This window comes from Clinocottus analis, unplaced genomic scaffold (assembly GCF_023055335.1).
Source record: "Clinocottus analis isolate CAN_PGR_092001 unplaced genomic scaffold, fCliAna1.0.p SCAF_16, whole genome shotgun sequence".
Classification (NCBI taxonomy): Eukaryota; Metazoa; Chordata; class Actinopteri; order Perciformes; family Cottidae; genus Clinocottus; species Clinocottus analis.
In genome coordinates, this window is record NW_027175887.1 from 5,990,391 (window position 1) to 6,016,519 (window position 26,129).

Below are 26,129 nucleotides of genomic sequence, written 5' to 3' on the forward strand. Positions count from 1 at the left end.
TGTGACGAACACATCTTCACTTAAGCTTGGACATGAGTCATCATCCACATCCACCAGAGAAATAACAGGTGCATGTGTACTTTCAGCATATTGTCACTCATGTTGTAACTCCGGCTGTTTTGCTTTAGTGTAACTGGCTAATGGTCTATATTAACTTGTACTCTTGATAATTCATTATAAGTGTTCAGCTGTCAATTTACATCGTTGAGTTAGTGAATAAATTGACTATGTTTTCATTTTTTGTTCCAAATGAAACCAAATCAGTAAAAACAATCAGTTCGACTGGTTGTTGTTCGCTAAAAGTCTCACTTTTCCTCTGGTTTATGTTGCTGGGGCTGATTCAATAAAAAGGTCTGAATCACTCTCCCTTCAGCAGCGCCATTACGTGATATTTATGCTGCTACTGTTTTTTCAGAATCATTTTTGGCATTTCTCTGTGCACAGCAATGTGTGTTTGTAGAGGATGGTGCATCATTATGCATGGACGCTACTAAAACCTGCCAATAAAGCGACCATCTTTCGGCGCTCCCTGCTATCATTTAGACCTTGAATATGACTACAGATGCAGGAAAACACAAACTGTCGTGCAGACCCACGTGATCAACAGCATTTACACATGCTGGAGAATCTTCAACATGTCGGTGTGTACAGGAAAGGGGCAGAGACTGTTTTGTAAAGATCTTTTAATGAGGTGTGCGGGCAACCAATGACTGGCTCGGGATACATCCAAACACATGAACAATTTGAACTCTCAAAGGTGTGAACATGTGATGCTACAGAAAACTAGGCACAATGCAAAATAACTATTTTACATGGGTAAAAGTCAAAAATCCAGTTTTGTTCTGATGCCATTTTTCTCCAAGATGGTCGTAATATTCAGGCTGCTCTGGAAGTCCATCTCTGATATTTTATGACTTTGGAAAAACACATGACGTACAACAAGCCATCAGCCCTTTGACCAGAGAGCTTCAGGGTGACGTGAAGTGGCAGGTAGTATTGAACACGACAGCTATCACTATGAAGGAGATACCTCAACAAAAGGAACTTGTGACACGAAATAAAGTGCTTTTCTCGTTATACTTTTACACATATATTGAAAGGTGGACTTAAGAAGGATCATAATAGCTCCATCTCTGTGTTACCAAAGGAGACATACAACTTCAATTATTTCATCACTCGACGGCTGCATTCTGTGCTTTAAACCAACATTTCCGTGGCACACATGTGCACCGTCTCCCTGGAACACCTCTCAAAGAATACATCAAATGTGTTAAATAAGTAATGGATGGATGGATCGATTAAAAGTGCACCTCCGTTCACTACAAGAAAAGAAATGCCTTCGCTTTTTTTTATGTCATAACTGAACAGCGGCCTCAATATAGAGAGGATGAGAGAGGTCAAACGGAGAGCAGAAGATGAGGATGACAGGCTGACATTTTATCAATGATGACTGGTGCACCCATGGGTACAACACTACCTGCATGCACACACTGACTCATAAGGGTTTGACACTGATGTCATTCCTCTCACTGCACATCCTCCTCCCCCTGTGCTCCTGTGTCCTCCTCTAAGCTGTCACTGAAAGTTAGACTCCTTGTCATGGTCCGCAAGATCCCCATTTTGTTGCTTTCCTGGCAGACTGGCCACAGTTTATTTCCCACTGTTCCAGCTCCAGTGAAGTTGTGTAATAACGCTGTGCAACATTTGCGACACCCACTGCGGCTCAAGCTCCTTTATGTGAGAACAGGGGGACGGCAACTGCCACTGCTACGTTTAGAGGGTGTTGCTCAATGCTCTCAACAATCAGCCTGCTTTCTGAGATAGACTCTCAAGCTTCATCTCCCTTTGGATTCCTCCCGCATCATCATCTTCGCTTCAAACAACAGTTCAACAGATTTAGACCCTCAATAATCACTGTGGTTTCTGAGATATTAACAAGATACTTTCCACCAAAATGTATTCCTGCATGGATATGCCATGAGTCAAAAAGAAAAAGGCTAGGAAACATTTTCAAGATTTTCCTGGTCTATAAGTTGGTAGATAGATTGGTAGATAGTTGAAAAGCAAACGTTCATTCTGTAAAATATGACCTTCTGTCAGCTGATTCATGCTCTCTTAGCAGAAATGTTAAAAAAAAAAAAAAATGCTGTCACATGTTTTGGTTGTTATACCATACTGAAAAAGTCAGAGGGGAAAAGTTTTTGAGTTTCCTGTGAAAAGATCCCCAGAGCCTTTCATTTTCTTTTGAAAATCTTCTCACATATTAACTCTCAAGTTGGCGAGTGCAGTTCTAACTCAGCCTGACACTGCTGAGGATTTTCGGCTCGGGTCTCCTCCTTTCATCTTCTTCTCATCTCTTTCTGGATGAGGCCAGCTTTCTCTGACTGGCAGTGGTTGTCCTTGGCCGGGCGCCTCATGTTGGTATCATGAAGGTGATATCAGTCCCCAGGCCAGAGACCCTGACACGAGCAGAAAGTGATGAAACGCACGGAGTGGGCCGAAAGAAGAAAAGGACACTAACAGAGGCATCATGTTCCCATGACAGGACTCGGCTTCCGCCCACATCTTTTTGATGGGAAGGAACTAAATGTGAACAGTCATCTGGCAAGCATATTTAAAGCGTGTTTTTTACATTGATTTTTTTTTTTGTATTGGAAAGATAAATTTAGACTGCTGAGAAGGCTTTCTAGGAGCAGGACTTCTGTGTAACTGTACACTCTTTTTAAGACAGAAAATCAATTCAACTGGAAACCACGTGTTCATCAGCTTCCGGCTCTTTGAAGAAGTGTTTTTTCATCCAGTTTCTTTCTTCGGTTTAAGTCACTCAGAACCGGTTGGAGGGGCTGTGGCAGTGTTTTTTCCGAGGGCAAGGGAGAGGGAGGGTGGTGGTGGTCGCCTGAACGCCTCCCAAGGAGAGAGGAGAAGTGGAAGGAGCAGAAGCTCAGATCTCCTCTATGGAGTCCGCTGGGACCAACCCTCTCTTCTTTCCGCTGCTCAGCTTCAGAAACTCCTCGCCGTCTTCCCGCTTTCCGACGCAGATCTAAAAGGAATTGACAGAAAATGAGTTGCTCTCTTTTTCAATAAAGGTACAGATACTTAACAAATTCTATATTTAAGGAATTTGACACTTGAATAGATCTGTGAGAACATGGGTGGGTTTGGGGGAATGGAAAACGTGCATATCCAGTTTGGCAGAAAATGAAGGGACTTAGTTGTATATATATATATATATATATATATATATATATATATATATATATATATATATATATATATATATATATATATATATATATATATATATATATATAGGCATGTTCGACAACCTGATAAATACATTTTAAAGATATATATATATTATAATTGTTCTGTTAATATGTGAATCAACAGACCCAAAACAATGAATGAACAAGCTGGCAATTAGTGCCAGTTGCCTGCATTTATTCAACATAAGTTATGCTTTGTAGATCATTATTTGTCAGGAATAAAACACACAACCTGAGTAAAGAATTTATATAAAATAATAATTGCATACCAGTTAATTTAGAAATTGGAGCCTCATTTGTTTCATTTCATGACTACAAGAAGAGTTTCTGAGCTTTGCTTCAGATAAACTCTTAAAGGGACAGTTCACCCCAAAATCAATAATACATAATTGTCTTCCTCCCTGTTGTTCACATATTAATTTATTGATTAATTAATTAATTAACTGTTTTGGTCCGCGTTGCTAGTTTTTGAGATATCGTTTGAAGAGATGCTTTCTCTCAAACATGTATTTTAGATTTTATTGAATATGGTGACAACGCAGCCCTTACGAGCAGGAGCAGGTTTGGGTTGTGTGGGGAAATACATTGTGAGTGAGAATTGGTTGAAAGTGATCTTTGAAAAAAATATGAGCAGTGCATTTTCTTGCTGAAAGTCTGCAAAGAAAATGATGGTAACAATGAGCCCTATAGTTGCCGTATGACACAGAGCTGTTTTGGGTGCTAATCCTTTAATCACGCCCAGGATGGACCCTGCCTCTCTCCCAGTGAGTGCTGGGACCGGCTCCAGCCCCCTGCAACTCTGCACAGGAAAATGTCAGCACCACAAATAGATCACAACCTGAGTGCGACGACAAACGATTCATAATGAGAATGAGAGGAAGGAGAGAGCGGAATAAGTCGGTTCGATAGCGTCCGTGTACCTGGGATTCCCTCACGGCCATGTGTCCTCTCTCTCGGTTGCCGGGAAGGCCTTGGACGACCCGCCACACTCTCTCTCCCGGCCGGACCCTTTGCACAAAGTTGGCCGGGAAGAAGCCGACTTTGTCGCCACTCTTGCCCTGGAAAACCAGAGAGACCAGAACAATCAGTACACATTTGACGTGTCTACCATGATGGGCGTCATGATGACTATTATGTGCTGCAGAGTACTGGCGTTACAGCTGGTTTTATTAAGGCCACTGATTCATTGAGTCCATCTCTACATATTAGTCTTCATTGTGTGGCTAATGGTGAGCCCGATGAACAAGTCCAGACCGGCTGAACAAGTCTGCGTTCATTGATATGTTCCAGAGTAGAAACAAACAGTATCTCCATTCGGAACAGTAGATGGGAAATTATAAAGACAAGGAAACGTTTCTGATTGTGCAGTGACACGTTATTGTGGCAAGTGTAGAAACAGTTTAAGAAGACAGAACTCTTGCTCAGATTACATAAATCAAAAGTAGTAATTGCTTCACCTTGTACGTATGTATTTAAAGAAACGGCAGATTGAAGTGCTACGCTTTGTTGCTGGTGAAGACAGAGGATGTGTTAGTAAACCTCTATATGCAGCAATATTTCACAGTTTATCACCCTCTGCCTCAGCTGTGGATGTGTGTGCTAGAGGGATTCACAAACCATACATTAATGATGAACGGATGATTCACAAATCATGTATAATTTAAAGGTTCATCGGCATGTTGATTAAAGGTGTTAAATGACTAATCGTTTTAGGCTTCATATAAATTCTGGTTCACTGATGGAAGTAAGTCTGCGTGTATCTTCCTTTTTATATGAGGAAAAACCCAGACGCACACAGATGCACATTTGTTTCCATCAGGAGCGACTGACGTTCATTACAGACTCAATAAAGAGCTCTTTAAGGTTACAACACTAGTCAAGTTCATTATGCTAAACTCTTTGGTAATTTCCAGCGAAAAATTATTTTCTATTCCTGTCTGTGGCTGCTCGCATGTTTATGTGAGGGGAAATTGGAGCAGGTGTTATTCATTACATTCTTGTTTTAAAGAGCCAAATTCAAACAGGTGGACAACTAATGCATGTGCACACACATTTGTGTTCCCTCCAGTACACATTACGCACACGCTAACACACACAGATGTTGGCAAATTGTTTATTACCCACCTTCCACCACTCCTCGTTAGAGTCGTCAGTGACCTGCACACGATCACCGGGCCTAGAGGAGACAAGGCACGAGAGGAGATGGGAAAAACATAAGGAGGAGATATATTGGGGAGAGGAAAAGGGGAGACGAGAGCGAGATACATGATGGGGAGATGAAAGGGGTGAGAGAGACAGAGAGAGAGAGAGAGAGAGAGAGAGAGAGAGAGAGAGAGAGAGAGAGAGAGAGAGAGAGAGAGAAGGAAAAAAGAGGGTTGAGTGCGAGGACAAAAGATTACATTATAAAACTGCCACAATGAGCGGCAGTACCGGTGCTGTGGAGGTTAAATGTAGTATTTGTGTTCCTCTGCAGAGGTTACAGAGCAGCAGCCATCAGGTCTACAAGAAATACGACTCTAGCATCTAATCTACTGCCGTGGTGAAGGCTAGACCGAATCAGCAACCTGGCCTGAATGCTAATGATGTTACCAGTTTTTGATGACTTACACACACGCAGACACACACACAGACACACACACACACACACGCACACTGTCCTAGATACAAATTGTTGTTGTTGCGTCTCTTGGGTGTCTCCTCTCACAACTGCCCTATATGATCATCACTCACAAACACACACGCATGCATGCACGCACGCACGCACACACGCACGCACGCACTAGTTTGCACACGGTTACCTAAACTTACCCACTCGGGTGAGCCCCATCCATCTCAACTGATACTGGTCGTATGAAACAAGTATTCTGGTCAGTGACTTTTCTCCCAGAAGCTAGTACCTAAACGCATACTTAAGGTTTTGGATACATCAAAGACACATCTATTCCTAAGACAGAGACAGACTCATGGATGCCTTTTTAAGGTCTCCGCGTGCAGTTTGAAGGTATAAGTTGAACAGTGGGATTTACCCAGTTTAGCTGATGTCTGTAGGAACAGCAGCTTTGCTCAATGTTAGAAAAAGGCACTTTTAACAGTCCTCCAATAATGGATGGAGGGTCTAATTTAACATTACTTAAATTTAAATGTCACAATCTTAACATTCGGAGATATTATATCAAATGTTGCATCAGTGTTTCCTGTGTGCACTCAAAGTCAAAAAAATTAAAATGGTAACTAGTCAAAAGAGTATAATGTATTAAACCTTCAGCCTCCCTACTTGATCCTATCAACAACTATGAATAAAGCTCAAATAAACCTTCAAACTTAACGCTTCAACATAAACAATAGCCCGTGTTCCCTTAAATTCCCCCCCAAATCGAACTCTAACAATACCTAGCACACATTTTGACCTGTTATAGCAGAAAACAAGCAGGTGAAGCTCATTTAGCTAACGACGGCTCAGTTCCATCCAGTGAGCTTGAACGAGCCAGCGTGCACAACAGGACCCTGGATATACCCAGTAGTCCTTTTTAACATTTTAAAGTACATCAGTCATTTTCCTAATTGCCTCCTTTGAGAATGGCCACGCCACTCATACAGCCAGGTGTTTTCCCTTATTGGGCCTGGTTCGGCCGCTCTGGACTGTGGTAGTGTATAGTTTGTGCTTGACAGACATCTCCCCCAGTCTCCATAGTTGTGTGGCACCTGTCAGGGTGGGGCCGCACACACTTTCATCACGCCCTCGTTCCATCCTTCTTTGCACAGTGAAAGAGTGATGGTAAAGACATTAGACTAATCTAGAACTATAATGGCAGAAGGTAAATGAAGTGCAACAAAGAACGAGTGCTCTTGGACCCAGCAGCAGAGATTTGGTTACCTTAATTAACTTAATTACCAGCAGGCTCCATTATAGACCCTGTGTGGGTGTGCTGGACCTTTAGTGATTGTAAAATGAATGTATCTAAGTGTTCTCTATTGTTTAACATCTACAATCAGCCATATTACAAACAAGTTATATATACAGTATAAAAAAAATCTAATTATTAACTTTAAAGATCTTGTTTCCGTCCAAAATATTTTTTAGATTTAGTCCTCTGCCGTCCATACTGATCAAACCTCGACAGAAGCACAGAGACACATTATGCTTTCATAATTAATGTATATAGTGCAGTCACACACACAGAGCCTGCACACAGATGGCTGCTAACAGTCTCATGAATCTGCTGCGGTTGTCCCCTAACATTCACATGTTCTGCCCTCATCTGTCCCTCCTTTCTTTTCTTTCCTTGTTCTTCCTTATCTTACGTAGCTTTTATTTCTATATTTGCCCTTAATTTTCTCCGCCCCTCTTGCGTCCTCCCTCTCTCTCGCTGCCTATAATAATCTTCAGCTTCATGACATCTCCTTTTATGTGTGCCCGCACTTTCATCTCTCGGTTGTTCGGTGCCTTTATCCACTCCCCTACTGGGAGCACGGCTCAGTTTCTAGCTCTGTAAGGGGACAGTGATGGGCTTCGAGTTTATAATTAGTCATCCTTAAGGGCGCCCTGACACTGTCCTCTGCTGATGGTGGGGACATTTTCGTCCTGCAGGAACAATAGCCGGGGCAGAATAACAGACAAAGCACTCGCGCAAACAATAGCAAAAACACAATACCACACATTGCAGTGCATGAAAACGCTTGCCAGCGGCAGTCTGTTTGTCTTTAACTCACTGAAGTTCCAGGTCGTTCTGTTCCTGAGGCAGAAACTTGTAGAGCGCCACATAGGTGTGGATGGAGTGAACCTCAATGCGCTTGGGCACCTGCACACAGGAAGACACAGGGACGGGAAGGTAGTGAGACAGAATTACACACTTTAAGAGGAAGACATCAAGGGGCAAGAGTCCACGCAGGTGGATTAAAGGGAGTGGTACCATCACACCGCTCTCCTCCGCAGGAGTCTGGGCTTCTGCAGGAGGCTGAGCTTCTGCAAGGCTCTCGGCTTCTGCAGGAGTCTGAGACTCTGCGGGAGTCTGAGCTTGGCTGCAGCTCTCTTCCTCCTCCTTCTCGATCTCGACTTCTGGTACGGGGGTATCTGAGGGTGGCGAAAAATGTTCTCAGAAGATGCCGGGTACGCACAAAACCATACATATCCTAACAGGCACAAGTAAATCTCTCTCTCGCATACACACAGACATGCACAGGTAAACGTAACATATGCATAGGCACATATAGGCATGGACATAGAGCACATATGCCTATCCACATACATGGAGATACAGACACACAGCAGTGTTTACCCCCTGTCTCCTGAGTTATCTCTTCCTCCATGCTGTACTGTCTCTGCTGCGTCTCCTCACCTCCCTCCCCCTTATCAAAGAAAGGAATAGAGAGGATAACATTTAATGTCTGCAGCAGATGTCAAAGACGATGCGTTTGATAGTGGGACTAACACTTTTGTCTGCTCTGAATGCACGGCACAGAGGTCAGTAGGTCACAGTATTGTAAAAGGATCTGCTCATGACATATATGTATACAGTTAGGTCATGAAACAAGGGAGGGTCGAGGATCATTTGCCCACTGTTTGCTGTACATGTTTAATGAGAGGAACACAGAGACCCCAGTGTCATCCATGCTCCTCATAGACAGATGAGTCTGGTGCTCAATTATAACACTTCAGCACATACTAAGTTGGATTTACAGTTAGTAGGTAAATAAAAAGGCCTCAAAACAGAGGCAACTTTTAAAAAAACCTTAATTTTGAAGGAAATTTGACATTTTTGGGATCACATCGCCCCTTTTACTTTGTATCGTTCTCATTCGAGAGATGAGAAGATTGATGCCGCTCTTCTGAACAGACATGAAATCAATCTGCTTATTTCATTCTGTACCAACAGTCTAAACTATACCTTCGAGGCTCAATCCTTATCTTTAAAATCATCCAGACAATTCAGCTGATTTGTAACGTTTTTCCAAATAATGGCAGAACTACACACTAGGGAGTGTGGTGCCACAAATCACGGCACACTGTTTCTACGGTCTCAATATTTCACCGGTGAGTTGACCAATGGACCAATGTCGTAAAACCTGCATGTCTTAATCACACCGATCTAACTGTCCTTTACCCTTAACCAGGGTGATGATGTCATACCAGGCTGCGTGTTGGCGACTCTGACAAACTGCCAAAACTGGAGCGGCTCATCTGTGCCAAGGATGTCCCGAAGCGCAAGGCGGCATACACGGGATCTACACGCCGCCGCACAGCCTCTGAAACCACATACACACACATCTATAAGACTAATGCACGCACGCGCTTATGTTCAATTTATTTACAAACCCAAAAGTACATTATTTACACAATTTGGACTACCCACAGAGATTACACTGTCCATAATTATTACTATGCCAATCTGGAGGAATCAGAGGGTGTAAATATAGCTGTAGCACAGTCAGTCCTGGACCAAAGTGACCCACTTTAGATCTGACAGAGGATGCGAGCCAAAAGTTAAGGAGACATCAAGACAGTCTAATACTTCTCCACGATTTGATTTATTTATACATTTACTTATTGGCAGATGATATGTCTTAGTTTTAATAGCCGTAACATATCTGGAGCTGTAGTTGAGTAGAAAGAGAATAAGAGATGAAATTTAAATATGGAAATCCTCAGCAAGGCTTTATTAAATACATTTCATGTAGACGGTTGTGCTATCAGAGTGTTTCTGAAGATAAGAATTAAATGTGCTGCTCCTTTCTCCATCCAGCTCAACACGAGTCAAGGGATGTGAAGGATGAAGTCATAATATTCAGATTCATAGTTAGTACGTCAATGCTCTTGTCAAGTGATGAATAAAATAGAAACTCTCCACCAGGAATATCTAGTGCGAGTAGTGTCGCTACGAGTAAGTATTCAGGGGTGAGATGTGCTTTCACCGAAGCAGGCGTTTTTTTGAAGAGCAATTAATTGCGGCGGAAGAGAGTAAACAGTGGAAAGTTGTGCTCAGAGACTCTATACTCTCACAAATAATTAATTTGTCAGAGTCTGACCTTCAGTTTCTTTTCAGTGCAGTCATGAGAATTTTATATTTGATATGGCTTAATATCCGTCTTCATATATCAACCTTGGCTCTTGTGACTTGAGTTTACTTTGACAAATTATATTCTCAAACATTCAACTCTATAACAAGCACAGTGTGACATTTTGCTCCATCTTTCCTTTTAACCTAACAGCTGTTATCCTTGTTTAAAAAGAAAAACACATCCTTGTATAAATTTAAATTGGTAGCTAATCAGGTTTGAATTGTCATTGAAAGATTGCAACCGAGAGCGTACTTCACCCTCACAAATGAACAATGAACTGCTTTTCAAGAAGTTGATGGGGAATTACTGTGTCTATTAGTATGATTTCATACAAATGGCATCTAATATTAATGTGTGCAAACATGAGCTCAGTATTTTACCCAGCCTCTCGTTTGCTTAATAATGAGGACACTTTGCAATGTGTGATTAGGACTTTGGCAGGTTGCAGTCTCAGCTGGCTCTCGCGGAGTCCGAGGCGTCATGGTGCTCAGCTCATGGGGGATGACAGAGCTGTAGGTCAATTGTGCCCTGATTCATAGACAGTGCAAAGAAGTGAAGTGACCGCGCGAGGTGCTAACCCTGATTCAGCGAGGCACACAGTATTTGAGATGAAGGACTGTATCACCTACACAGATGTTCATCCAAAAGGTATTTCAAAGAACAACACTCTCCCAATGAGAGCTGAGGATGACTGGAGGAACACATTCAGGCACTTTTAGGACACGACAGCCTGTGCTTGTAGCGATGCGTTTTAGCCCTCAGCAGGTGTACTTCACAAAGAGACCTCAAGGAAATGTCAGATTTGATTACTTCCAGAATTCTGAACCACTAAGTAACGATTACATGTTTGGTGAAACAGAAGATATGCAGAGAGCTAGTTGTGACGTGGACCAATCAGAGAATAGGCAGATTTTCCATGTTGAGTTCCATGTTGTATAGCTTAAATAAGCAAACTGAAGTACCAGACAATAAAACAAAACCCTTTATCGGTCAAAGGCATGAACAGAAATAGAAAAACATAAACATTAGAACTTATAAATATCTATTCACATACTTTCAGGGTGCAGACCGTCCGTCAGCCTCCAAGAGAAGCTGAATTTGTTCTTCCTCTTTACATTTTCCCACTTCATGCTCCTCGGTCACCAGGTGAGATGGAGATGGTTCTGGTTTTATTACAGTGCATGCACAAGCACACAAAAAAAAATCTACAAATAAACAAAAAGGCTGGAAGAGCAACATCACAAAACAAAAGCACATGGGACGGATACACAACAATGCACATCTGCACTCACTCATAAAGCACACCCACGCAGACACTCAGGTATGCTCACCTTGGCTCGGTTGAACTTCCTTGACGACAGACAATTGGTCATTGACGAGCATCGGCGAGCTGAAGTTTCGCTTGAATGCTCCTGACTGATGAAGGAGAACAGAGAGATGGATTTCTTTGCAGTTCATTTCTAGACCGACTTGAAGGTAAACTGCTTCACACCTTTAAGACTCATTTCAAAATGACTGAATCGGAAACACAGCTCACTTTGCTGCTAATTATGAACAATACATTCACTTTGTTGCTTACTAGCATACACATGGCTTACACAAAGGCATGGGCATGTGATTATGTGTGTGTATCTGCATGGGTGCAATTTCACACTGAATTAAGCAGAGTAAGTGTTTCAGATGAGATATCAGTTCGTCTTCCCCTTGACTTGCAAATGAGCCACTCCGTTTGTCATATTATGTTGATGAGAAACACAACTGTGTGACACCTTTGTTCCTGTACAGATACCCGGGCTCTGATATATTTTTGCCTTTCTCTGTACTCATCTTTCCCCTCTCGAAGAAAAAGTCTCTCTGCCTTTGTGCTCTTCTGTCAAACTGCGCTGAGCCGCTTTAGACACAGTGCTCTTAAAATTGTCCAAGTGGCTCTCAGAAGGTCTCGCTTCTTTCTGCATGCTAATGTCCTCTTCCCTGTACTCGAAGATAAACATAAAAACTCTGTATGAAATCACTTCTTATTTTCTACCGAGTGCACGACTCCTTAGGCCAAGAGCTCCAGTGTTTATGTCTGTGGTTTGAAACTTGTATTTAATAATCAGGCAATCTATCTTTATTTATTCTTTATACTTAAGACTGTTCCACAAAATGCATTGAATCAATATTAAAACTCATTGAATCAATATTAAAACGCATTGAATCAATATTAAAACACATCGAATCAATATTAAAATGCATTGAATCAATATTAAAACTCATTGAATCAATATTAAAACTCATTGAATCAATATTAAAACTCATTGATTCAATATTAAAACGCATTGAATCAATATTAAAACGCATTGAATCAATATGAAAATGCATTGAATCAATATTTAAACGCATTGAATCAATATTTAAACGCATTAAATCAATATTTAAACGCATTAAATCAATATTTAAATGCATTAAATCAATATTTAAATGCATTAAATCAATATTTAAATGCATTAAATCAATATTTAAATGCATTAAATCAATATTTAAATGCATTAAATCAATATTTAAACACAGGTTAAATTCTGCGCGATACGGCGGTCCAGGTTCACCATGGTAACGTTACCATGGCAACTGTGGTCTCAGTCTTATATGTGTTATGGAAATGACTATCTTCTTATATTTAAAGTAAACAATTTATAACACCAAATGATTGCAGTCCATATGATTATTGTTGCTCTGGGTTTTAAAATCTTGCTATCTATTAATTGGATGTAAAACTGGACTGAGGTGGCGAAACTTGGGTTGTTTGATAAACATGCTAACAGAGACTGTATCCTGCAAACAGACTGTCGAGGAAGTGGATTTAGTCTGTGTGACGTCCTCCATTAGCTTGCAGACTAAAGTTTTGAAGCCTCAATTTCGGCATTTTGTCTGTAGCCATCTTGGTTTTTGGGAGTAGCCATCTTCATATTTTGGACAAAAGAGGCAAGTTCCAAACCCCGATCACACCGGGACCCGCCACAATAGCCGCTTCAAAAACCTGTGTGAAAACATATCGAGCAAAGCTGCGAATGAGTGTTAGATTATGTCGTTCATTCTAATAACGGCATGCTAATAGCAACCTTTCGTCTGAGTGTCCTTTCGGTTCCTAACACATCTACCTCCATCTAAACAGGAAAGCAGTCGTAAAGTAGTAAATAGATTGATTAATAGATTGTATTGTATTGGAAAACAGCTATTAAAGAAAGAAAGTAAGAAGAAAACCTCGGCGTTAACTACACTTTTCCAAACCCGAGGTTGCTTCCTGATCCTGCAAAACACTGGTATTGGCACATTATAATCCGTTGCATCGATGCAAAAACAGATACAACGTGCATGTGAGTCTCTGTGGGTCCAAAGCTAACCGTCTCTGCTCTGCACCGCACTCATACAGCAGGTACTACACTGCTCGTTGCGGAAACTAATTGGCGAGCAGATTATACCATCTTTCGACGCAGCTAGCAGATTCTCTCGTATGTAGAGTTTTGTGCTGCGCTAACCGGCTGCTGGGCAATTCCTTTAAGGACATCTCTTCTTTATTAGTAACATTTAAAAAAAAGCAACTGATTTTTTTTCCCTGGGATGCACCATGGCTGAACAGACAAACACAAGATTACCACACACACAAACCTCCCGAACAAGAAATCTGAGCACAACAAAATCAACACATTATCACCCTCTCTGTCTGGAGTGAATCAGGCCTACATGGTCAGAACAGCACAGCAGTGATTGCTGAGTGCCAAAAATGTTGCCAAATAACACACAAAAAACAGTTGATTCACAGACACAATATTGAGCAAACCAAGTCATGCAGTCAGTGATTATGTTGAGAACAACAATGTTATGTATGAGGACATTAAATCAAGGATTTTCACACCTTCCCGTGGCACTGCTGCTGCGATAGTTCTGAGGTGCACCACAGGTGAGCAGCCATCTTGCATGTTTTACACCGCAGAGCCTGTTTGGAGTTTCCTGCAGAGAGGGCCAAAGATGAGAGAGTGAGAGCCGACAAACCACAGACAGGAGGCAGCCACACACACACACAAAAAAAAAACAAGGCTACACAGCATGCTGCAGATCTGCAGCAGCGAGACAATCTGAACAAACCAGAGTGGCCTTCAGATCATATGTGCAGGTTTTCTTCCCTCTGCTCAGGTAGAGAGCAAAATGAAGTGTTGTCGTTCTATCAAGCTGGCACTGACACCGACAGCTTCATAATCAACAGCTCCTCTTCCAAAACAATCTGGAGAGATTGAACACCAGCTGGAGATATTTCCACCATAATCGATTTGGCAATAAGTCATATGCTCTTTCATCTTTTAAGTACTTCAGTGATAAAAAAGCCTTTGAGAATGGAGAAGTGTTCCCTTCATTTGTGAGGCAATGTTGATTTTGAACGTGTTTCACAATAAAGAGGATGAGTCATTTTTATCCTACAAACCAAAGATAAATAGATTTCTGGATTTGATGCAGATGGGGATGACAAGTTAAGAGCAGAAACCACAACAAAACGTAAGAGCTCGATAAAAACAACTGCTTTTACTTTGAAGAACAAACATGGATTCTGCTTAATCAGCGTAACAAGGAGGCAGAAGCTGGAGCGTGTTTGGGGACTGCAGAAGAGGACAGCTAGTGAGGTGATGCATCACATAAATAAACCCACAATACATGCAAAATAAACCAACCCCAGGGGAAAATAAGCAGCTTGCAGTCTGTAATCAATCATAGCGACAGGAAGTAGATTCAGCAGAAATACCATAAGCGGCTAATTAGGGATGAGAGCGCTCACACACTATATCCCTGTTAATATAAAACATGGTTTCTTCACAGATACAAGACATACAGTCCAACCCTGAATCTAATTTTAGAAAGAAACTGTTTATTTGCACCCGAGGGAGAACAGTCATAATTCATAATTTAGCTGTAGTTAGCTAGCCTGGTGGAATTTTCATATAATATGTAAAGCAACAAAGTCTCTGTGCTTTATAGAGGGGATGCCACATTAACAAAGACAGGGCGGCCTTAAAGGAAAAGAAGCAAAGAGAGTCCAGGAGGTAGATTGAGGACCTTACCCACTATCATGTGCTTGCAGTGCTGGCAGTTGGTGGGCCTGCGAAAGACATGGTCCTGGAAACAGTGGGTAATCTGAGGCCGGGGAGGCTTGGTGGGCAGTGATGGGGAAAGGCTGAGAGAGGGGGAGTGGGAGCAAATGGAGGGGTTGGGGCTGAGAGACGGTGAAATGGACGGTGAGCGGTCGCCGACGAGAGGAGAGCCGGGCGGCAGCGGAGGAGAAGGAGGCGGCGGGTCAGTGATGAAATCTTGGGGCAGGCGAGCGTCGCTGTAGGACCTTTGGAAGAAGTTCTCCACGCTTTTGCTGCGCATGATGGTCTTGAAGGACAGCGAGCGTTTTAGTCTCTGGAGCTACACACACACACACACGGACAGAGAGAGAGAGAGAGAGAGAGAGAGAGAGAGAGAGAGAGAGAGAGAGAGAGGGTCTACTGTAATAAACACAAGATAAGCCAGAATGCAGTGGCACATCTGGGAGCAATAACAAATGTCCAATACGGCCTCAGGGCAGCACAAGCAATATCCCGGCATCCATAAACACAATGCTCTGCTCTGATCTGCAATATAACCTCATATGGAAAGAAAACATTAGTAGCTAAGGTGCCTGTATTATCCCTTTACTATAAGACCAAGAACATACTTTGCACAGTCACATTCAAAAGGGCAGCCTGTGCACTTGGCCCGTGGTTAAACCAGATAAGCCCTTTCTCATTGATAACACACAGCCATACATCAAGGTGGTGGCAGGAGGTCTACTGTGGTGAAATAAAACAGGATCGTTTACACAGCCTTATCGTCCAGCAACAGTCTATCTTAAGGGGTCTTAATCTGATGGAGTCTGCTCATTGGACCGATTGATCGTGGCACAGGCTCACACTAAGCACACATCGGCGGATCCATCGTCACAGCGCCGAGCTCACATCCCCACAACATCCAACAATGTCAAACTCCATGTACCCTTTCTCATGCGTATTGACATAACCCACTGTGCTCGTATCTTGTAAGCGGCATTGACCAAACGGCATTTCAAAAGCCGAACAATTAGATGACAGAACATCAGCGGCCGTTTGAGAGCTCGGCTCTCTGCGGCCGTCCGGCATTGATTGGCTGACGTTTCGGACGTTCCTGACGTCTCCCTGCGGCTCTGTGGACAGACAATGAATTCACGAGGGCTGGGCCGCCATTTGTTACACTTTCAAGCAGTGGCAGCGAGAGCGCGGCGTGAGGGTGTGGCTGTGTCGCAAGGGATGAACGGATCAACACAGACAGACAAGCAGGCAGATAATCAGTAGGCCACATACGCTCTGGGTGCACACGCTACGGCGCTCTGCGCCGAACCTAATGACTTTACAGAGACACGCCGTTTACAGCTCCACGGGTATGGGAATAAGCTATAAATACAGTTTGTCTATTTGAGTGTGTGTTTGTGAGGAGAAGTAAAAGTCTATTAAATTATTTTTATTATTAACTGAGCCAGTCTGACTCATCTTCCTGAGTCTTGATTTCCAGTATTTACCCTCTGGTCGAAGAGTCATTCCTAATTTGAAGAAAAACACATTTATATGTATTTTTAACATTTATTTCCTATTGCAGTAAACATAAATAGTGTTGTTACCTGCTAAACCTGACTGATGATGACTCAAGTGACATCACTTAGGGGGATTTATTAACTTCACACAGCTCCCTCTCGAGCAGCAAAGCACCCTCCAAGACCTGTAAACAGACTTTGATGTGTAACATCACCTTGCTTTCCCTTTAAGGTGCTCAGAAAAATGGAAATCTCAACATGTACAACTTTATGGGGCACTCTCTGGTATGAAAGAGAGCAAGTTGGGCTGGAGGATGACATCAGCCAAAAGCCCTTTTCTAAACCTGACAAACCAACTGTTGTTCTTACTGTTTTTTAAACCATTCAGACAGATCTATTAACCAATCCAACCAAACAAAAGAGGCATATTCTTTAAAAACCCTGTTTGTTGACGGTGCAGTGCTTGGACACACGTCTGCACGTTTTCTGTGCAGCATCACAGTGTTCAGCTGAGCTCTCTCAATCAGAGCAGATGAGTGCTGGCATAACAGCTACGGCTAGAGCACATGTCTCAATTACAGCTAATCTAATCATCTGTCAGTGTGCGTGCGAGCCTAAAAAGCATTCCCGTTAGTTTCCATACGAACATTAGGTAAGAGCGTCATGGTTAAAGCCTAGTGTGATACACATTTGATTTGGGTCACTTGAATTTTTGAGACAGGTGAGAGGCCGACGGCGGTGAGTGAACCGAAGTACGCTACAGATGATACCCTGGTTGTGACGTTTAATCTAGTCCCATATAACAGCAATGTTATGTAAGTGTCTGTCATGAAAACAGCCTTAATCTTCTTCCATCCTCAAAAATAAACAAGAATAAATGGGTTTATTTTAGCTTGTCGATTGCTCGACAACTAACTCACAATGCCACCAAAAATGCCTAGATATACATGCACCTATACACAATCAATACTCTGTAGAACTGATTTTCCATAGAGGGACAGCAGGGTTTGAGCAGACATAATTCAATAATAAAGCTTTTATTTCTTCCAAATATGTAGCCTTCAAAATGTATTGGCGCCAGGGCAGACTGAGCCTTTATTTATATATATATATATATATTTATATATATATATCCCACCGGGAATGTGGCCGTAAGCTTGTCACCATGATATGCTGTAGTGTGGACCGTTTTAAATGATTCAGCCATTAAAGAACATTTCAAAAGGAAAGGCTTATCCAGTCTATCCAGCTGTGTCTTTGTTTAGAGGTTGTAAAGGTCATAACATACACTCTCTGTCTGGAATCTGGTAAAAAAGGTCTTGGGTGTAGGGTCTGCCTTTTCCAGTTTGTTTCTCTCTCGCAAACAACAGCCAAACTTTACTTAAAGAGTGGCCAGGTGTGCATGGTTGTTAGATTGATAATTGCCTCCTATTCCGTCTTATTCTACCACCATCCATGTTCACTCTTGACTGTGCCAGAAGGGAGGGGAAACAACTGCAACAGAGATACACCTCCACCCCGCTCCAAATCACAGAAACAAAGCTCTTCAACAAAGTGCATGGAAATGCAATATTGTATTTCCTGTAGCTCGTAATTTCCACTTTAAAATTCTTCCCAGCTTTGTGTGCCCTTTAAAGCGTGTCACACACAAAAAAGAAACGTACCCAATTTTTTTTTTCCCTTCTCTGTGGCGGACGTCACTGTGTCCGACCTTGTTTTAAGTGATATTTCCGTCTCATGAAGGATAACTGAGCTATGAAAGACAGCTTCTTGGCTCAATTCTGTTCTAAATCATCAGGTGATGTGGTTTCAGATGAAATGACCACCCTCAAGTAATTGGTTCAGGATGTTTTTACACCCTCACAATGTGGCTCCATGTTTTGGGGAGGTGATGTACAATTTAAATAAGCAGACAGAACATAACTGGGACTGAATCTGAAAGATTTAGCACAACAGTTAAAAATCATAGGGATAGACTAAAGATCTACTCTTATTATAAAGAATTTTGAGCAAAACATGCAAACCGCTTCAGTCTTCACCATTACACTGTCACGTCCCAATGTGAACCAGTTTCATATCCCATTGCTTCCCTTCTTGGCTGAAATTTGTCATTATTCACGGCAGCCGATTCCCGCTTTGAATATGAGATAAGAGATGTATAATCACAGGCTGCTTCCATCGTTCTGTCCCTATCACTCAGGCAATGAATGCACACACACACACACACACACACACACACACACACACAGCTAATCTCATGCTTGCTCATACACACAGATGTACCGTACTTCCCGTCTCTCTATGATTGTTTAATGGGGGAGAAACTGTGTGTGAAATAGTAGCGAGGATTATAACCACTTCCCTCACTGCAGTGCAATTCCTCGCCCCCACATTCAGCTAACCCCGCCATGGAGCTCTGCCCTAATCACTCATCATCCGCATTTTTCAGTGTACACACAACACAATGTCAGTGTCTGTCTGTCAGCAATAAATACATGTGCAGCCAGTTGTTTAGCCCTTTGTAGCTACTTGGAGCCTTCTAGTGACCAGTATTTCAACAGCCCACACCTTTCCCTGCAGTGTCGCATCAATAAGCATCGCAGCAGTAAAGGTGTTACATTAATCAATAAAGACCTTGGCTCACTTCAACCTCCCTCTGCTATACTCCCCTGTTTGCGTCACTCAGGATCAGTGTCGCTGAGAGTTAATGAAAAGAGAGGTGAACTCAAAACGTGGATGTGGCTTCAAAGAAACGTCTGGAGATCCAATTGTAAAATGACAGCAAAGACACCAGAAATGATCCTTGCAGAGTATTGGCAACGCTTTGGCACTCAGCATTCAAAGGGACTTCAGGTAATTAACACCGTCCTTGGTTTAAAAAAAGAAAAAAAGGAAAACAAGATGTACATTAACACTCCTGATCACTTTTAATATCAACGACCTCCTTCCCCTTCTTCTCCACAGTGCTGAAAGTCGGCCTATCCCCATCTGTGACACCCCTATCAACTTTTCCTGCACACTTTCTTGACACGGTATCGTCTGTTTGTCCACCACTTTGGACCATTCAATGCTGAACTCTCCTCTCTGTCTCTCTCATGTCTGCTCACACCGTCTGGAAGAACACCAAAACATTTCTTTCAAAGTGGCTACAGCAGTTTTATTTGGATTAAGCTGCCATCACTCAGCATTCGGTGTGTTCAAGTGTGAAGCACAGTGTGGAATATCTACTTAAGATAACATCTTGACTTGGCCACAAACGGTGTGGGTCACTATTAAGCTTCCTGTCATTTAGCTTTGGAGCGGTGACAAGTTCTCATTTTCACACTGTCGGCAGTTCTAGTCACCTTTTAACACTCAGCCGGCTGTGTGAGTGTTTAAGTGCTCACATTGAGTGAAGAAGAGGAATCCAAAAGGGGGCACATGGATGAATTGTGATGTTCTTGTCACACAGTTAGCAAGCTGCCAAATGGACCAATCTCCAAAAAAACATGTTGAAGGGAATTGTTTTAAGTATGTCTGCTCTTAGAGATGGTCCTACACACTCATCCTAAAATAAAAGCTTTACCTGTGCACTTCCAGCACAGAAAAAGCACCCAAAGCGTCACCATCCCTGAGCAGTCCAACAGCTCTCCACAAAGCGCGTCACTATAGGCTGCTCGGGCATCTCATCCGATCCACCAATTACAGTTCTGCCAGCCCTGGCACTAGACCAGTGCATTGTTGGGAACCAGGGAGAAAGTCCACGCTTCCATTTCTCTTAATCCCCTGGCACTATATTCCTCTGTTCCTCTGATTTCTGATATCCATCTTTGTGGGGAAGTGCTGTGGGTGGATTTCAGGGAGCATCTGTTCTCAGAGCAAGTTCCCTGTCATCCTTATCTAATTAATGTGTGCACTATGTGTCTGATTAGATTTATTCAAAATGTAAACCCTGTGGCGGTGTTATTGGATGTTAGCAATGAATGCTCTTGATTAAATGTTATATATATATATATAGGTGAATATTAATGTGAAAGATGTTCAACCCTCCTGGGACCACACCTATAGCATATCTGAGCCAAGCTGACATTAACTTCAAGAGACAACTGACCCAAGAAGTCTCATTGACCCTTCAGTGGCTGCACGAAGCTATTGAATCCTGGACATTTTACGGAAGTTCAAAAGATGTTACAATGAACCTTTCGCCTACAAATCAAACATATATGAGCTGTGCCAGCCGCTGAAAGTCCAAATGAAAACTATTCACTTCAATCTTCAGACAGCGTGAAGTTCGACAAGTGCAGCGTCTATCCATTGGGAAGGAAGCGAGCTGCTGATCGCATGGCCAACCCAATTACTTTGTGGTGTATGGTTGTGATGTGGCAAATTTAGCCCATGAATCATGTGAATAATATTCAGGCTTGCTTGGCACAGAATACCAATTTCCTTGAAAGCAGCTTTTGAGGAATGGGGAAATGGAGAAGGTGAAAGCTCACGATGCCGACTTTCAATGCTTCTCACAACATTTAGATGAAGCATGTGAGTTTCACTTTGCCTCAAACATGTCCAAAGCATGTGTGTGTTAGTGCAAAGGAGGCAGGGGGGAGGAGGGGGAGACTCGGCTGAGGAAAGTTGTATAAAGTGTTTGGGCTAATGAATCAAGTGTACTAAAAGCCTTCCATTAAAAAGTAGTCATTGAGAAGGCTTTCACAGCTCCTGCATTTGGAAGCCAGCTCTTGAAATCTTTGTTTATACCATCAAGTCAACAACTTGAATGGAACCATAAGGACACTTTGTAAGGACACTTAAGCTTCACACTGTACAGTGGAAGGGATCTTGTTCTGCAGATACTAGCACACAATGCATATATCAACGTGGCCATTTATGCTTATTGCAATATAAACTTTCTTGCAGCATATAGAAGAAAACGTTATTTGATACAGTGCATGTGTGTACGTGTGTGTGTGTGTGTGTGAGAGAGAAAGAGAGAGAGAGAGAGAGAGAGAGAGAGAGAGAGAGAGAGAGAGAGAGAGAACAGCAATTGAGAGAAAATGATGATATGACTGTCATTAATTGCCAAAAAGTAGACCAATAATAAAAATGAAAAGCATTCATTATAACCATCCTGCCACGTAAATTATACTCATTAAAATACAACGTGTGAATTAAAGCATAAATCCCCTTTGTGTGTGTGTGTGTGTGTGTGTGTGTGTGTGTGTGTGTGTGTGTGTGTGTGTGTGTGTGTGTGTGTGTGTGTGTGTGTGTGTGTGTGGAGGAAGTGCATTTGGAGAGGCAGAGAGAAAGAGGCAGACAGAGACAGAGTGACATCACACCTTACGTGTGTGCTTACACCTAGTGACGCAGTCATGATGAATACAGTTGCAATTGTGAATAATTAATGTCACACAAAACGGCGGAATAATAATCGGAGGAATGCATTACTGCGTAATATCAGGTAAAAATTACACCTCCTATTATTCAGCCAAAATATTTCATCTGAAATGTTCTGCGAAGTTGAGTCTATATTTCTCCTCGTGACAGAGATTATAGTGGGATCTGGAGATGGTTTACTATAGTAGTATATGTTAGGATCTGTATGATGGTGTATCTGTTATAGTAGGATCTTTATGAAGGTTTATTACAGTGGATCTGGAGATGGTTTCCCGGAACAAAGCTCAAAGCATGCGGTTCTTACCTTGGATGACATCGGTTGGATGGACATGGTGCTTGGAGAGCGCTGGAGCTGAGATTCGCTCTCCATCTCATTGTTCTCAGTCATCATTGACACCTCGGTGGTCAGAGTCGTAAAAGACTCAAACAATTAAAGAAAATCTTTTAACTCCTCAAACTGTGTCCAGTTGGTAGGAAATGTCCGGCTTCAGCCAAACACCAGCTCGGCAAAGTGTGACAGACCCACATCACAGGAATGTGTGCGCGCAGTAAAGTGGACGCCTTATGGCAATTTGCCCTCCACACACCAACAGCAGGTTGATTAAAGACTTTCTAAACACACACACACACACACACACACACACCAGCTGTTTATATTTCGCTCATGTCATGCAAGGACAATCATTTAGGATTGAGGCTCGCGTGTGGCCAGAGGAATTGTATCGTCCCTTGAAGGCATCCGACAACTCCAATGTGGAACAATTCCGTCCTACAGTTTCAAGAAACTGTTGTTTTTTTTTCAAACCAGCTAAACATCGATCAGTATCGTAGTCTGGTCAGATCCGGAGGAAGCGCGTGGAAGGTGCCGGGTGTAAATCCAAAGCGAGCTGTGCCCTCTACCGCTGCACACACTTAAATTTAAGCGCAATCGGAGGCACGCCTTCCCGTGCGTCCGAGGCGCGTGATTGGGTCAATGTTTACAACTCTGCCAGGATTCATTTAGACAGAATCGGGACCACGGCCGTGGGCGGGGGCTTATTCCAAGCCCAAATATAGACTACCTCACAATACGCAAACAGAGAGCAGATTTTCTCTCTGACAGGATGAACGTTTGCAACAAAAGCAGGATGATCCTCCCTCTTCTTTTTTTCCCCCCATCTCTTTTTTAAGTCAAAGCAGTGAAGTGCTCCTCTTCACTTTTACTTTGTGCAAACTAAATATGCATTTAATGAAATGACTACAAGTAGTTCCAAAAGGTTAATTAATGGCACCATCTAGCTTGTATTAAAAACCGCCAGGCACTTGCTTATGGCTAGGCCGCTGTACAACCAGCAGCACAGACTCTACACACACACACACACACACACACACACACACACACACACACACACACACACACACACACACACACACACACACACACGATGCAGGGAAAAACCACAAAAAGTACGTCATTATTATATATCAATGTCAGAGGATTGTTCTAGTGACAGAAATGGGTGCAGGATGTTGTTGCAGAACTTTCTGCAGCCTATTTAATAAAATTGTAAGTCAATTCATCACAGTCATCTGCTCCTATAGTAGACAATGACCCATATGGGATGAGTTGCACTACTTTCAGTTAGTTTATGGGGTGGGGGAAGAGTTTTTAGCCGTGCACTCTTAAATCTGTTATCATTCATTCCTTGTCATTTCCCACCTGCTCTCCAAACACAGGGGCTGAAGGCTTTCCTGCAGAGGTAAAGCTTCACCAAGGCTGGCATGATTAGTTTAAAGCAGCTACGATAAGGCCAGAGGATCAGCACCTACGATTTCAATCGCAATCTCATTTTCTACCTGGTTTCACCAGACTCCTGGGCGAGTTCCTATTGGTTGGCCTCTTTATACAAATCAAATAAAAACGAAGCCTATACAGTTTGTGTCACAGCCACAGCAACTGCTTTTTGCATTAACCTGGTCAAGGTAAAAAAGACAGGTGGAGTTAACACAATATGTGATATTTCAAAGTGATTTCTAAGCAAACACTGCAACACTGTGAGCAAACACTGATTGAAGTATTTTTGTCTATCTGCGCTGAATTATTTCACCTAAGCCTGACATCAAAGTTTGCTCTAAGCTGTCAGAAAGTCCTTGTGCGTGGGTGGATTGCAGAAAGACACAGAATGAAGACAAAGACAGAGCCTCAGTTATCACATTAATTATTGCTTCAGAGCCAGAGCACAGCAGATAGCAGAGGGACTGCTGAAAGGGGGGAAAGAACGGAACAAAAGTCAACTCAAAAGTTGTCTGGTGATGTGTAGTTGTTGTGGTTTTGCTGACGAAAATAAACCAAAGCACAATGTATTGGTGGGGCAGTGTGCAGTGAGCTGTGATCTGATCTGTCTGTGTTCAGACGCAGAAAACACAGAACAGTTAAGAGAATTGCTGAAGGAGAAACAAACACACACACACACACACATTTAAATGTCTCCCTCTGCAACACTCTTTCATCCTCCAATGTGATACCCCAGGTGCCGGAATGCGGCTGCTAAAAATGAGCATTAAAACAGGAGTGGAAACACACAGATCTACCAGTGATGGAGGGACGAGGGGGAAACAATAGCAGGATGAGAGGAACAAAATGAGCCCCATGCGGCGGAAGACAGATCCCAGCCGTGACAGCGGTCGTCATGGTGCAGTCACAGGACCAGAGCTGCTGCTCGTTGCACTGGAATAAATTGATACAGATTGTTCATGTGCTTTCACCTCTGACCTGTGTACATGAGAACACACAAACGGACAGACGTGAATCGGCATATAGGGCCGCAAAAAGCCGTATAGTCACATTATAAACATGCACCTCGGATAAAGATTGTGCTCTTATGGGACTTGTGCTGTTCCCGCCATGATCAAAGAGACACTCGTACGAGGTATCTCAGGCATAGACTGTTGGGAGTGAAGCGTTTTCATTTGTAATTCACCACAACATCTCAACTTCACAATTATGCAAGTCTGTCAGTCTTTTTAGTGACCTTGTTTCGTCGACCTCTGCTGCTTTCGCCTCTCGTATTATCTCCAGAGGAACTTTTAAAACGTGGTTTTGCACAGAGATGCATTTCGTCTTGTTGACATAACAGGACTCCGGTGGGACGAGAGGAGGTGGAGTCTGTGTCGACATCATGATGCTCAAACCCACGCAAAGTTGAAGCACAATGTTTTCTTCATGTTACATTTTTTTTATGTCAAGATGTAGGCCATCTTTTCCAATATAATTTTTTATTATGCTGCCGTTCACATTTTTTTTTTTACATTTTTTTAATAAAATGCACAACAGGAATGCCATCCTGTTTTTGTTTTGTTTCTCATGTTACAAATGGGTTGAAACTGAATTTCATTTTGCGTACCGGTGTTGCATAATGGCAATAAATGATCCTTGAATTGGAAGCATATAAAGGAAGGGATGTTTAAATATTCATGGGCACTTAAATATAACAAAAAGACAATTAAATTGGAACAAAATTTTACATTTTTTTAGAAACATTGCAAAGTGGAAATTTCGTTAACAGAAATTAGAAAACAAAGTAATGCTGACCATGAAACAATTGACAATGTAATAACTGACAGAATTATTTGTATGATGTCCTTAAAATAAACATATTTTAGTCGACAAACTGGTGGTTTACCCCACTTTACTCCGAAGATAAGCAAATAAATGTGTCTCAATAAAATAGCTGACCGGTCCTGAATCCTGCCACTGGCTGAGAGCTGAAAGCAGAGCAGCAGTGGATCATGAGGACCGGCTCGTGGCTGCCATCTGCTGCTCCGACAACGTCAGACAACCCCTT

At 42.4% G+C, this 26,129-nt stretch overlaps 1 protein-coding gene across 2 annotated transcripts; it reads right to left on the reverse strand.

Annotated features, from left to right (window-relative positions):
* Positions 1 to 691: 691 nt before the first annotated feature.
* On the reverse strand, positions 692 to 23,175 carry LOC137786230 (SH3 and cysteine-rich domain-containing protein 2-like). 2 transcript variants are annotated; one of them, XM_068577958.1, is made up of 11 exons: positions 22,610 to 23,175; positions 15,410 to 15,758; positions 14,215 to 14,309; positions 11,654 to 11,738; positions 9,394 to 9,509; positions 8,543 to 8,612; positions 8,177 to 8,337; positions 7,977 to 8,065; positions 5,391 to 5,442; positions 4,187 to 4,324; positions 692 to 3,040 (listed from the first exon to the last, which is right to left on the reverse strand). In XM_068577958.1, exons 1-11 carry the CDS (start codon positions 22,694 to 22,696, stop codon positions 2,942 to 2,944), a joined length of 1,341 nt encoding a protein of 446 aa, XP_068434059.1. In that variant the 5' UTR covers positions 22,697 to 23,175; the 3' UTR covers positions 692 to 2,941. The 2 variants fall into 2 exon arrangements, with proteins under 2 accessions (XP_068434059.1, XP_068434061.1); XM_068577960.1 differs by lacking the exons at positions 8,543 to 8,612; positions 9,394 to 9,509.
* Positions 23,176 to 26,129: the final 2,954 nt, after the last annotated feature.